The 15,388-nt window shown below is 36.9% G+C and overlaps 1 protein-coding gene across 1 annotated transcript in view; it reads right to left on the bottom strand.

Annotated features, from left to right (window-relative positions):
• MAN1A1 (mannosidase alpha class 1A member 1) overlaps positions 1–15,388 on the bottom strand; it is a 139,581-nt gene that overhangs the window by 76,802 nt on the left and 47,391 nt on the right. Inside the window, exon 4 of the mRNA XM_036380555.2 lies at positions 6,078–6,158. Within this exon, the coding sequence (XP_036236448.1) occupies positions 6,078–6,158 (81 nt within the window). The remainder of the gene's footprint in view (positions 1–6,077; positions 6,159–15,388) is intronic.

The raw sequence follows: 15,388 nt of genomic DNA, 5'->3' as shown, positions 1-15,388 counted from the left end.
CCAGAATGTGAATCCATAGGGATTCTGCAGTACATTTTGATGCAGCTAGCACAGAAAATGAACAGCATTAGATTTATTAAAGGTGGAGAAGAGGCTGAAATAGTAATGGAGATTACAGACTGTGATTGTGGGAAACAGAGGAGATTTTAAATCCTTCTCTGTCCCTGAGTAGGCTGTTAAGTACTACATCAGAGCTGATATAAACCTTGATTTTATACAGTGTAATGACAGCTTTCTACAGAAATTAAGAATCTATAGGAAAAAAAGTAGCACTTAGTTTGACTTATATTACTGTCAACAGGGGCTGCATGCCCCAAATCCAACACATTCTTTTAGAAAAAGGTTCACTTTGGTAATGTTTAAGTTTAGAAAGAGGAATCAAGTTGACCAGCTGAAATGAACTTAGAAAGAAACAGCCAAAGGTTAAATTGCTTGCAGATGATTTGGAGAACAAAAGGTGAGGTTCAGAGTCCAAAAATTCTGAAATCAAAAGGTTCAGATGACTTTTTCCTTCTTTTGGTTTGAATGTAAAGAAGGTAATTAAAAGTAAAACTATATTGAGTCCAAGTAAGGAATACAGAAACTGACAAGTTAAATGAAAACTCTTAAGTCAGGCTAAATCTAATTTTTGAAGAACAGGCTAAATCTGTTCTGTAAGTCAGGCTAAATCTAATTTTTGAAGAACAAGTGTTTAAGGTTAAAAAAAAAAAAAGAGAGAAATATGAGGCCTGCTAGAGAGCCATGAGAAACAATAGCAGACGTCTGTTTGAAAGAGCATAGTGCATGAACCAAAGCCTTGCTAAAAAGATAAACTTGCCCCTGTGTTTAGTCTTGAGGAGCATAGACATGTTCCCATGCAAGAGGTTCTTCAAAGAATAAGCCTAATGACTGTTGCACTATTGAGGCTGGACTAGCAGATTTCTTGAGGTCACTTCCAAGTTGAATGGCTCCAGAATTCATTGAAATACCAAGTTAAAAAATCATAAATCTAAAAATGAAAGAGAGCATAAAGCTCATTTCAGAGCTCTACAGGAACTAAAACATGACACCACTGAAACACTGATGCATTGCTTAAAAGTGGCAGCAGATGGATGGTAGGTGGGAAACAGGACCCAAGTCTGAAAACAGGGCTGTAGAAAGCTACAGGCAATTGCAGTCTTCTAGTCTGTACCACACAGGGAATTCTACTGCCAGTCTGTGGAGGTGATTAAGGAGGAGTTAAGTGGCATTCACAGAGAAGTGATCAAGCTGATACAGTATGCCTGGAGTTTCAAACAGCATTAGAAATCAAGCTTCCAGCACATAAAAGGGAAAGTCCTCTTGTTAACTAGTGTCAAGTTAAGTGAGAGGAAGCAGGAGATAAAACATGCGCTCAGTGCTCACACTTGGTGAGCTCAGATCCCCAAGGCACATACACTGGAACTCAATCACAATTTGCAGAAAAGGCCAACACCCTTGTATAGGTGACAAAAACTTAATTCTCCTACCATTCAAGACTGCTAAATGATGGAATTTTTTTTTTTTGTATTCAAGGAATTTAAATATTCTCTCTGAAGAGACACCTCTACAAGAGAGGGAGAGACAGAGAGAATAGCTACAGCTAAATTCTGCAGAATGTCTCAGCACTATATGAAGTCAGCAATCTTCTGTGGTCAGCCTGGCAAAGGCAGTTGGAGATCAATAGCATCTGCATCATTATTTCATGCCTGCTCCTCGTTAGTAAGATAGCTTGACAATCACTGAGGGAGAGTGGTTTACAGTGAGCAATGATTAGGTCTGTCTGAAGTCAGACAGGAAGCCAAGATAAGTGAGGTTGAACAGTGGCACTGTAACTCCAACTCTAAATGCAGATATAAACTAATTAAGTATGCCATGACTTTTTTCCCCATTTTTTAACCTCTAATTAACAGCTAGTAGTGAGAAACACATGAAACTCCAAGTCCAATATCTATCATGAAGAACTTGGGTTTTTTTCCTTTGATTTTTTTTTTGGTTTGGGAGTTTTTGGAGGTAATTTGTTTGTTCTGGTTTGTTTTTGTTATTCCTTCCCCCTCATTAGAATAAATTAGTGTTCCTTCAAACAGGTTATCCTGCCACAGTAAAAAAATTACAAATCTGTTACATTTCAGCTTCATGACATGGAGAAGAATGGCAATATGAGCATATTATACAGGAAGAACAGCAGAACAGCTGCCGCATCCAAAATATTTTAATTCTGGGGGAAAAAAAAAAAAGCTACTTATCCCATTCACAAAACAGAAAAGCTTCAAAGGAATCTGGGAAATTACCAGCTGTATCTGAAACTCATGGCCTTCTTATTCACTTCAGAGTGTTTTGGATTAACTTTTTTGCTGCTCACACAAACAGCAAACTAAAAGCTCCTTCTATTTCTGCCTGTGCAATGTATTCCCAGACTGTGGAGCCAACCTTCAAGTAAAACAGTCCCCTTATTATTTAGTTTTAGTAGTGCCTTTTAGAGCCAGTTATGAGTAAATCAGAAGACCTAGAGAATGTACCAACCCCACTGGACTAAGGCAGGGCCATACATTTGGCATGACTTTCAGCACCAGTATCACAGCTATTCCCAGCAGTGAAAACTACAGTGCTCACAAGTAATGTTTGTGGTCTCCATGAATTCCAAGAAAAATCTTAGCTGCTGTTAGAGGGTTCAGTGTTGTCCTCCTCCAAAAGTTAACGAATTATCTCTGTATATGACTACATTTGGAAGTGTAAATACTTGGGTCTGCAGGACAGAGGACCTTGCTGCATGCAATACTCCTGACCCTTGGTATACCAGAATTTAACATCAAACTAGCAAGTACAGCAAGGCAGTTGTAAAACAAATTTCTCCCTTACATTTTATTTTTCATTTCAAAACAAAAAAAATACTTAAATGAGGAATCTTCCAAGATTCTAAGACATGTCTTGTACTTAATCAAGGTTTAATTTGAACAAAATGATCAAGAAAGTTTGAAAAAAAATTTGTCCCAGTCCTGTGGGATAAATCTATCATATTACAGTTTCCTAAAGATATTTTCTTAAAACCAAAAAAATTTCCAATACTAGCAGTGCTTTTAGGGAGTCAGGCTTATTTTTTAATAATAATTTACAGCCAGTGACTCATAGAAAAAATACCAAGAAAAAAAATACCAAGAAAAGCATTCACATGCAATATTGTTATGACGGACTTAAAAACTGAAAAGAAACCAAAAAATAACCAACAACAACAACAAAAAAAAAGAGCATCAGTTAAACAGTTATTCATCTTAAAATCAAGTTTTCTGATATTTGTAGCTATATGACAAATGAAGTTGATATTTGACTGAAACTCTTTTTGACTTGGGTTTAGACAGATATCACAGTGAAAAAAAAAAGGCATATGATATTTCTAGCCCTTTAAGGTATTTCATATGAATTCTAGTAAGGTAGAAATTGTAGGAAGTTTAACAGAAAACTTCTCGTGGCTCTATTTGCAAGTGAGCAGCACATATAGTTATCAAGGGGTAAAGTATTCAAATTGTTCATTTATAGAATGATTCACATTGGTGACTTTATCTAAATGAACTATTATGTGAGTAGGATGTTTTAGGAACTACTCAGTATGATAGCATATTCTTTAATCGTGATTAGTTAGACTTACAAATGATTATGGAACATACAATGTGTTGCAGCTTTGGATCATTACCCATGGAAATGTAATTCAGAAGCACAAACAATAATTATTTCCATCACTCCTTCTACCGAAACATAGCTTTCTTTAATTAGAATACTGGTAAGTGAGCACAGCAAATATAAGATTTTTTAATAGTTAATCTGATAAAGAATTAATTGAGCTTTTAACGGAGGAAGTTTAATCCTTCAATCAGTGTGCATACAGATTGTGCTACCTTTTAGGAACACCCACTAATGTCATGGAGCAACAGATTACTAAAGATATATTTTCTATGGTGGCAGCCAGCCTCTGGGGCCCTCAGACCTGTCCACACCTCTCAGCAGCAGCAGGGAAGAAGAGAGCCACATAATACAGAAGAATCTCACCCTGCTGCATCCCATTCTTTCCATTGGCAGAGGTTGGCTATTGCCACAGCATGTTGGGATTTAGGAGACAAATCATGAAGTTTCCCCAAATCTGATGAAGGCAGAGCATGCTGAATTGAACTCTCTAAGCCACCAGAACAACTGTTTAGGGACTTCATTCTGTCTTGGATAGCAGATGTCTAACAGAGAACGTGAGAACCAGTGGCAAACATGGACGATGCCCTTCCTGGCCTGCAAGAGCTTGGCATCCTCCTTAATAATAAACCTCTTCTCTGTATGTAAGAGGCAATTTTACTTTCATTACTGAGTCCCTCAGTTTTAGAATGGGCACTAGCATCCTTTATCACTGATGTTCTACTGCAAAGAGTTCCATTCCATTTAATAATCCGTTGTGAGAAACACTTTCTTGTGCTTCAGATGTCTCCTCATTTCATTTGTGCAAGAGTTTTACTGGAACACGAGTGCTGCTTTCAATCTAGCTGGAGAGGGGGTGGTAAAACTGCCTCTCTGAGGATGAAGGAATGGTTGAGAAGCAATGACTAGGTGTTATTTAGGAGAAACTATACACGCTGATTGAAAGTGAGACTGCACACTAACAGACACAGGACATAAACCATCAACATACATATGAAATCACCAGCACTGATGACAAAGGATTAAGGCATTTCTTGGCAGACAAACTGCCACTTGATGTAAAGGCCCATGAGCATTCATCTACCAGCTCATCTGCCAAGAAATGAGCTTCTCTCGGGACTGGTTAATTAACCTGTACCAATAGCTTATGCTAGAAAAGCCCACACCTGTTTCCCAAGTAGATCTCCAGTGAAAAGAGAAGAAACATAAGTGAAATAATATCTAGCAAAGATCCAGACACCAGCTCCCAAGAACATCTCAATTTTTTTCATTACTGTTAAGTGTCTGACTGCATTTTTTCTCCTGTAAAATTACAAGACTATTCAAATAATAAAACCTGTGCATTTTAAGACAGGAATGTCTTTTCCATACCATCTACACTCAGCACAGGTCCATATGAAATAAGCAGGTAAGTCTAGTTAAGATATAAAAGTGTCAGAGGAATTTTGTCTCCTTATAACTGCTTTGTCAGGTAGATGACCCAGCAGTACCTGCCAAAACAGCCATAGAATTAAAGTAATTTAAAGTGACAGGTTCAACTAGTATTTGGGAAATTTACTCATGAAAAAAATTAATTTCCTTGGATTCGTGGAGTTTCTGCTAGTAATTGCTTTGGATTTAAGGAACGATAAATTCAATTTATGGTTAAAGAGTACTAACTTGTGTAATCCTGCAACAAAATACTACTATAATCCAGAGACAAAACAAGAATTTAAACTAGTAAGATTAAAGAGTTTTCAACTGCCAAGCTAAAACTTGAAAATATACATGTCATTTAAAACGGTACTTGTGACTCTTTTGGCCTTCTCCAAAAATATTATATAAGTAATTGCATTTAGACAAAGCTTTAAGATGAAATTGCACCTTCATTCTCTCCAGAAACCATGGCAGGTAATAGAGATTAATAGGTTATAAATGCTTTAGAGACATTCACATGTACAGGTTTATAGCTGCCTTTTCTTACTTAACATGTCTTCTCCATGTGAGTTGAAGGCTCAGGTTCAATTATGCAAACAGAAAGTAAGAGTTTAAACAAGTTCAAGGGTACACTTGAACCCCATTTGAGAAGCAGGAAGGTGGTGCACCAAACCTACCACTACCACAGAGTAGGAACTCCACAATTACACACTCTAGCATGAAGCCCAGAAGATGTACTGGGTGTGATTCCCACTCAGGATAAAACCTGAAATATCACTAAACACCTAAAAGAAGCAATAGATTTAGGACTTAAGGAAAGGGGCAGCAATAGAAACAAGAAGATCCATTGGACTGGTCTCCATTGTACAAGCCATTTTCAAAGTTTTAAACAATGGATAAATGAAATTATTTAATTTGGATAAATAAAATAATTAAAATTAAATTTAATGACTTATCTAGATGATGATATATCAGATAAACCATCTTACTTCTTCTCCTGAAAGATAGTAAGCTGAAAGTAGTCCACCGACGAAACGAATGTTGACTTCAAATACGGAAATTTCAGCATTCTGTTGAAACAAACATAAATTTATTTCTATAGAGGTTTATTTTTACATACATACATATATATATATATACATATATATACATACACATATACAGGTTTTAAGGCACAACAGCCTTAAATAGCAAAACACAGAAGATGTAGGGAAGGCCAACACAAGAATTTAAAGCATTTCTTTCTCTTCCTCGCTTTGACAAAATATCCTCATCCTGCTCAACTTTTCATCTCTTCTTTTGGGCTCTAGGGCTTTCTCCAAATCCACATACCTAAGTACTTATCATTCCTTGCAGATTCAGCATTTGCCCAAAAGGTGCTCTTGGACCTCATGTCCCACGCTATCTCCCCTCACTCCATCTCAGACAGATCAGTATTGATCAAAATGTCCCATCAAGTGCTTTCCTACTTCAGTCTAAATGCTGCTTACTGCAAACAAGAAGGTAACACTAGAATGAGTTTATTATGTGCTCATAAAAAAATGTAATCATTATGTGTATTCACAAGGAAGATGGTTCCCTATTACAGTGATAGCCCTTTCCAAGCTGGTGTGGATGAATCTTTTACTAATGACAAAGACTTGGTCCAGCCAGTATCTACCTCAAAACTCAAAGCACACTCTTTCCCTGCCTTTTGAAATTCAAGCATAATTGAGGAATCTGAGTCTCACATGCTTTTGTTCTTTATTAAGGCAATTCCAATTTTACTCCAACACTCACTCGAGGCATTCAGCTAAAAAGTTGGTCCAGTGAAGTTTCTAAATTTTTGCCTTTTTATGTAATATTACTGTTTTAATTTCTGTGTTTCTGCAGAAAAAGGTGCCCAACAGTGTCCCAAAATTTTGGGCAAGTAAAAAAGGCATTTGACTTTCACATGTTCTGGGTTGCTCTTACTTCTACTGAGTCACTTTTCCTTTTTCTATTTGCCAACATACACTATAACTATATTTAATATAAATCAGTGCATGGTGGAGCTGATGGATTTTCTTCTGAAAGGCTTGCAGGCTTTTTTCATTTAGCTAGGTTTTGTGCTTTTCCAGTTTAAGCATTTAGATGTCAGTTTTTGTAGGAGGGAAGAAGTTGCTCCCTATTTTTTATGGATTTTGAATTGCAGCAAACTGCCTTTACAGAAAAAACAAACAAACAAATCAGCACCGGGCTACTTAACAGAAATATTATTTCATGCTTTTCAGTTTCCAAGGTGCTCTGATTAAGAAAAGGTATCTAGACACCTTGCAGAGTTGGTGAGCTTCTTGTAAATTGTAAAGGTACAGGCTTCAAAACACACTCTCAGGCTTGCTACAGTGCTAGTTGGTCTACACTCAGGAATTTTTCTCCTCCAAAATGTATTCTGCACTTCCCCCTCTAAAAAGAGGACATAATTTCCATTCAGAATGACTCTGATTAATACATAATTAATAGAGTATGTGTGTGCCTGTAAAATTTTTTAACACATGTGAGCACAATTCAAAGGGGCTGACAAAGTAAAGCCATCACACATATCTGACCCTTGAAAACTCAGACTGGCATCATGGCTGAAGACTGCAAAATTATCTTGCTGTCTTGCAGTGTTCAGAACATAACATTCTTACAAGCTTATTTTGAGTAATCTAGAAATCTGCAGTTTCTCCTCTGTCACTGCTCTCTCCCACTGCTCCTCTCCTATTCTTTCTAAGAGAAACAACAAAGTTTAATTTCTGCAGCTTAATTTCTGTTTCCAAAATGCCTTTTATTCAAATTCTGTTATTTCTCTTTACAAGTGTTCAGTCATTGTCTCACTGAATGCAGCAATAAGGCAAATGGAAACAGGTATTCATCTCAACTTCAACATTCCTCTGCAGGCTTTTTTATTATGCCATGATCCACATTAAACCTGGGGAGGGGGATACAAAGACATTTAAATTCTCTAGAAATCTGAACTAACTAGATGATGCATCTGTTCACCTGCTAATCAGGCTACCTGTGTTGGAACTACAGTACATGTACATTAAATACAGAAGTACACCTGAAAATCCAACATATAATACAGCTGGTAGAGAACTGATTTGACTAAAGAAAGGCTGATCTGACCTGATCTGATTGAAGAAAGGATGATCAAATGAGTGAAAGGGGTGGCTTCTCTTCTGTGGAGACTGAGCTAGCTGAAATTCTTATGAATAGTATGAGAATATGAATATGTGAACCTTCTTCAGAAGTTCAGGTCCTTTCCATTTCAATCCTGAGCCTTAGCACAAGTCAAGTACCTTTCTTTGATGTGGGAAGGTTGAAGCTGTAAAGAGGTAGGTCTCAGATGAGGAAATGAGTTAATCAGATATCCCAGACACTTGTGTTTCCTTTGAGAACTGAATTAAATTACTTTTTGATTTTCAATTGCTTCAAGTAAATTGAGTGGTGTATGACCTGAATATTTTGTCTCCAGAACTTTACATTTTGCCTTTCTGGATTTAAATATGACCACTTAACTCACAAAACCATTGCTATCTTTCAAGGAGTGCAAAGGCCCTTTAAGAAGGCTCAGTATGTGTGCACTGACATCTGCTTCTGGAAATCAGCTACAGACAAGAAGACTACTTGGAAATAATTTGAATAAAGGTTTTACTGTTGAGCCACAAAGATTAATTGCACTGTAATACTGAACATGTGTTGAAGGGGTGATCTTTCAGGACATTTCTCGAAGGCAACCATTGTTCTAATGTCATCAGATTCCCAATAGGTCACTTGAACCTCTGAACCTTCATTTGGAATATTTGCCTCTTACCAAAATCTTTATGCAAGCCACTGAAGCAGGCAAACACTGCAACAGTCATTTCATGAATAGTAGATTTGAAATCTGTATGCCTGATAGTTATTCCTAAACTCATTGTACCAGGTTAATATTATTCTCAGCACACAAATAACTCTAAGTGGCAAAACAATTAAAGTTTTATAATGTCACATCAAGCAAACATGTCTACATGTTTTTGTGAAGGAAAGTTTGTGTGAAGAAGTAGTCTGTTAAAGAAATGAACTTGTCCTAAAAGTAGAAGATTTCTGCTAAACCAAATTTACCCTTCTTCCTGGTTTGATTTTTAAAATTTTTGTATGATATGACACATTGAAAATGCCATACCCTGATCATTACTCTCTTTTCATACATTTAATCATCCACATACAGTTTGCACAAATGAGTCTGTATATTTCTACTCAGCAGTAAAATTCTAAGTAAGCAATATTATTTTTTATTTTGCTCTCAGATCAATCTGTATATGAATACCTTAAGATTCATTTAACAGTACCAGAATATATCAGAAAAACTTTCATCTGAACTTCCCAAAATTTCTACTTCACCATCTGTAGAAGTGAGAATTATTTTTTATTTTAAATTTCGCCTTCTCTTTTATTGTTATTATTGTTTTATTGTTTTATTATTCTATTATTGTTTTATTGTTATTGTATCACCTACATAGCAAGTCTGAGAAGTGGTTGAATTAATTCCACTACTTCTAATGGAAATCCTGTAAGGCAAAGTGACTGGACATGCATATTTCAAGATTAATAAGATGTTCCCTTTTTAAGGTACCAAGTGTAAAAGACAGGTCTGAACAACTGGATAAATATAATTTCCAGTTTTATGGTCTTTACATTAGTACCCCAAATAGACTGTGCTCTGTATGAGAATATCTGAAACACCTTTGCTAGTACATCTCTTATCTATGCTAACATCTAAACATCAGTTTGATCTGATATTTGCAGGCCTCACTTTTAGAAAGGATTCTGAAAGTCTGCAGGTACTTGGAAAAGAGTTACATGTATTTGGAATAACATGTTTTTGTTTTAATTCCAGGGCTTTTATGTTAATTGTAGAATGTGAGTAATGTGGTCTTTCATCTTATATTTATTCAGTAATTTATCATTCACTATTTGAACCATAAATGAAATAGTCCAACTACTATACAAGATCCAGAGAAATTGTGACTTCTGATCAGTGTACTTGAGAAAAAAATAGAAAACAAAAAGCAATGTATGAATCCAATATGTGCTGTGAGAGCAAAGCTGACAGGTTTCAGAAATTTCATCTGATTTTTTTATTAGCATCTAAAGATGAAATTACTTTGATGCAGACATACAGCATCCTTTACATTACTGACTAGATGCATAACACCAAAGTTATGTTAAAATTGTTTTTTTAGTAGAAGAAAACCCATCGCTCAGAAACACTCAAGATGCTGGAGAAAATTACAGATATAACTAGGAAACCTATTATACTAACTCCTTTTAAAGAAAGGGAGAGTGACAATGACTTAGCAAGACATATCTTCAAAAAGCAACAAATATAACCAAACAAGGAGGGGGCAGGCAGAATAAAGTGCCAAGACTTACATTAGTTAGCCTGTGTTACTCTGCATTTCTATTTTATTTGCAAATCTATGACAGGGCCAATTTGATCTCAGCTGCATCTCACCACAAGACTTCCCTCCCCCTTCCCTAAACCAGAGGATTACAACTTCAACTGGTAAACTATTGAGGCTTCAAACAGCTGTTATATTGAATTTAATATTGAAAACATTGTTCAGACAACAAACTACTGTCAACTGGGCTCTCCTGAAGGTCTTCTCCCATTGAACTCCTCCAGCTTCCCAAAAATTGGTATTCATATCCTTCTGGATCATTTCCTAATGCATTTATTCCTGATAATCTTCCCCTCCACAATTCACAGACCAAGGCCAAAACAATTTCCATCGGTATTTTCTCATGGGAAGTCACCCTCCCTTATGAACACAACATTTGAAGCACAACACTCTTTTATTTATCCACCTGGCACTCACCAGCAGCACTGGTTACATGTTCTGTCATTCAAAATTCAGCTGGAGAAAATACTGTGTGCTCTTTACACAGATGAATGTATTCCCAATGAACAAATCACCTTAATTTACATTTGATAAAGAGCTTACGCTATTAGTTTTTATAAAGATAACAAAAAATAATGCCACAAGTCCTATCACATCATTTGTTTTAGTCTTCTCTATTGCAAAGATTCCTTCCAAAACCTTCCTTCCTTTGGTTCTCCTGTTCTTGTATCATCAAGAGTGTTCAGAACTTCAGCCACCTCATCTGCATTTCCATCTATTGCTCCTGTGTAGAAGGAATATAGCAACTCCCCCCTCATGCACACACACCATGGCAAGCAGCCCATACCCTGAAGTTTAACAAGCTGTGCAAGAGAACACCAGGGAGCCTGTACTGAACAATGCTGAATAATGTATATAATTCTAGACTAAAAAGTGGACACAAAGGGCCCACATTTCCTGTGAAATGAGATGAACTTGTAATTATTATTACTATTAAATAATAATATTCCCCTGTTGAAGCACAAAGGTTGGGAACAGCAACAAATCCTAGCATTTTCAAGCAGCCCAGGAATTACAATAGAGTCACAGATAGTACTACAATAGCTCACTTTCAACTATTGCAATTAAACAAGATTTTAATTACCTGCAATTGTGGGGGGAAAAAAGTTTCATTCATATTCCACAAATGAAAGTTACTGGCAGCTTGCTAAAATATTCAGTTCCCAAAGACATGGGAAATAATCTTAGCAACCTTTTTATCACAAGTGTCAAAGCCTTGTTATTGCATAACACATTATTTAACCTTGCTGAAGTCTCTGCATTGCAAACTGCAGGCACAAAAATAAAGTGCTACTGAAGGCATTAATAAACTCTAGCAGCAAAAGAACTGTGTTCAGTAATGAATTTGCAGGATCTCGTTTTAGCCCATCAAAATTGGTTCTTACACATAATTAAAACAAAATCAAGTCACTTTGAAGTCTGGCATTTAGAGTGTACTAATAAGTTATGTGGCAAACTAGTAATCAAATAGTCCCACAGACTAAAGAACCATTTTCACCTGCTGGCCTTCTTAAGATTTCTCTCTGACCCATGACTTTTTTTTTCTTTTTTTTTTTTTTCAAATGGGAAAGCTGTTCCAAATAGCTGTATTAGGAAACTTTCTGATTTTTTCACTTGAACAGGAAAAATACCAAGAATAAAGAGCCAAACAACTATAATGTTCCAAGTTAGAACAGTAGGTTGTTGACTGTAAAATACAAGTCAGTCATAATACCAACAGTTTGAAAATAGGATTTAGGTTTGTAAATGCTGAAGTTTGAAATAAGCAAACTGAAGTCTGGAAGTCTGTACTGTTACTGACTGCCACATCACAGATACAACTGAGTCAATGATAAATGCTGGAAGCCTTATTTATGCAAATAATATTTGCTATTCTGGGACCTTGCAAAGGGGGTATGCTAATCTATACATGACAATAGAAAAACCCCCATAACTTCAAGTTTCTCCATTTTCACCAGTTCTTTTCCAGTTCTCAATTAACAGGCATGTCACTCACAAAACTTCTAGGTTGCATGAAGCTGCTGACCAAACCTCTTTGAAAGACACTCAGATTTGCTGAGCTAAGCACAAAGATGAAAGTCAGAAGTGGTAAGTTAGCCTTCAAGCTTCAAAAGTGGTATATAAAATCAGATACAGTGACTGACCGCTGCTTAAGAGCATTGGTAGGACACAAGACAGAGGGCACCCTCACCTTCTTCCTCATTTCCTTCTCTTTATGCAGTTCCTCAATTTATTAGTACCTGTCTTTGAGAGCAAATAATGAAATGCCCTTCATACTTTCCTTATTTCTCTCTTATCTGGGCAAGTGCATGGCTTTCTGCTCCATACCTTGTTCCCATTCTGATCTTGTCTGGCTACACTTCCATCAGACAGCTGGTCAGTTGGTCAGGGTATGAATCCAAGTCCTGTCCCGTGTACAATTTGATTGCTAGCACCTTCTGGTCCTGGTGAGGGTCCCTGTTGTTCCAAGTCAATGCCCAGACATGCTTTAGGACACTGTGTAGACCAAGGACTGCTCCCAGTAGGCAGTACAGGCAAGACTGCCCTTTTGCACAGAAGGAGTTTAGCAGGGCTGAGGAAGAAGGGGATGGATCACTTGGTCACTCATCCTAAAGATACTGGGGTGTGTTTGGGCATGGATGCAGAGCACCATCGATCCAATACTGAACAACTCCCAAACCCTCACTGCTGCACCATGTGGCTCAGCTCCTGCACCACTACTCCCCAACACCTGACCCCTTCATCTGCCTCATCAAGATCCCTTTTCCTCTCTCTCTCTCTTCCCAAGCATGTATTCAATGTTATTTGGCCCTTGGACTGCAGAGATCAATAGCTTTTTCCTTCCCAGTGTGAAGCAGAAGTGGGGTGGTGCTACAGAAACTCCTTCAGAAAGCTCTATGTGTGTGTATGCAGCTTCTGAAACAAATAAGAAAAAATAAGATCAGAGGAGCAGACAGCATGCATAGTTGTAGCTAGGAAACAGCCAAGTTCCCTAAAAATCCCATTAAAGACAGGTTCCCTTTTCCTGCCTTGTAACCTGCTGATACAGAGCCCAGCCCATCAGCTGCAGCCTTGGGCTGTGCACTGTGGAGGGGCGTGTGGGCAGCAGCCTGGGTGGGGAGGTCAGAACAAAGCCTTGTCTATATTAATTAGAAGGGCAAAGATGAATCCCCCAGAGACATGAAGTGATTTAAGAGAGAACAGAGCACATATCCATCGTGCTACTCAAAGCTAAGACCATGGATTTAGCCACTGCAAATATCATCTTTTTCCAAAAGTATGTCTGTATTATAATATTGACAGAATCAGAAAATGCAACATAATTCCTGAAGGAATGGCTCAGTTTAGCTCAAACTTCTGCAAGGTTTCAAATTTAAAAAAAAAAAGTCAGCAGTTGTGACATAAAAAAGCTCCAAGCATTGCAATGTGGATATCTCAGTTATAAAATCATAGGGCTACCAGCTGTAGCTTTAATGAAAATAGCCTGTGTTACACTCCAAAAGGGAAAGCTTCTAAACATACCCACTGACAAGCTTACTAAAGTGCACAAGTTTGCCAAGAAAGGTGCTGCTGACTTAACTAGAGTTTTCCCTCAAAATCAAAACCTATCTTGGGAAAGGTAAAGAAGAGCAACCCTGACATCTAATTCATTGAACTGCGAGATTGAAATCCAACACATAAGGAGACGTTGCCATTTCCCATTAAGTCATCTTTATTCCATAAATTCTTTCATGTGGATAAACTAGTGCCTACTTTACAAAGTAACACCAGGCAACTTTTATGATCAGGTGTTGAGAGTGGTGTGAGTGCTGGCCAAATAGTTTGGTGAATCTTCTGGAGTTTGTAAAATTTTCCTATATCCAGCTGCATTGAGAGAGAACATAAGGAGTAAAAATTCTGCTACAGAATACAGTCACAGCAATTTTTGTAAATAACATCTTAAAGAAAATTAAAGATTTGAAAGATGGTTCTAAGAATAAATGAAGAGAAAAACGTATTCTACTTATGGAAATAAAGGGGAAATATGCTGATTAAGCAGTCCCTGCCCAGGAAATGATCAGAAACATCAAAGACAAGTTTATACTACTCAGAAGAAATAACTCTTAAGGATATGTGAGTCAGTTATTCCAAATAAATCACTTTAATGGGACAAAGGTTTCTAAAACAGAAGCAAGTAATAGTGTACATAACATTTTTGCAGAATATGTCATGTAAGGTCTGATACATGATAAACACTTCAACACAAAAGAGAACTGCTGTTCTTTAAACTGTAAGATATAAATACAAAATGGCATTTGAATCTAAAATCTATACTTAAAGTGGAAAACTAAATAAAAGTGCAAGTTGAGTAGCTTCCAACAATCCAGCCGCCATTAAACAAACGGGCATCCATTATTAAATTTGGCATCGCAGTTATTTATTTTAATTTCCTTGTTCCAGTTTGGGAAAATTCATCTACTCACTGCTGATGCCAATGTAAAATTCAATTACATATGATTATGAAGTATTATGAAAATAATTTTGTGAGGTGTTGAACTCCAGGCTGCTATTTACAGGAATATCAGTAACAATATACTGTTAGTGACGCACGTCAGTGTTATCTGTGAAGCTGCTTTGGTAAATCAGCTTGACTCCTGCATTGAACAGCTAATGGAATATGAAATTTCCAACATTTTCTTAGCTTATAAGCATTACTGAGAAAAAAAAGGTACATCAAAAAGAGGAAATGTAGGCAATACCATCTAAAAGTTTCCAGTACAAAATATATCAAGATATATGTAAACCCAAAGATTTTCATGTTAATAATGTAAATCACTTTACAAAGCTTTACAATGTTCCTCCAAGTAGAGCTC

This window comes from Molothrus ater, chromosome 3, assembly GCF_012460135.2.
Source record: "Molothrus ater isolate BHLD 08-10-18 breed brown headed cowbird chromosome 3, BPBGC_Mater_1.1, whole genome shotgun sequence".
NCBI lineage: Eukaryota > Metazoa > Chordata > Aves > Passeriformes > Icteridae > Molothrus > Molothrus ater.
This window is presented reverse-complemented; position numbering and strand designations above follow the sequence as displayed.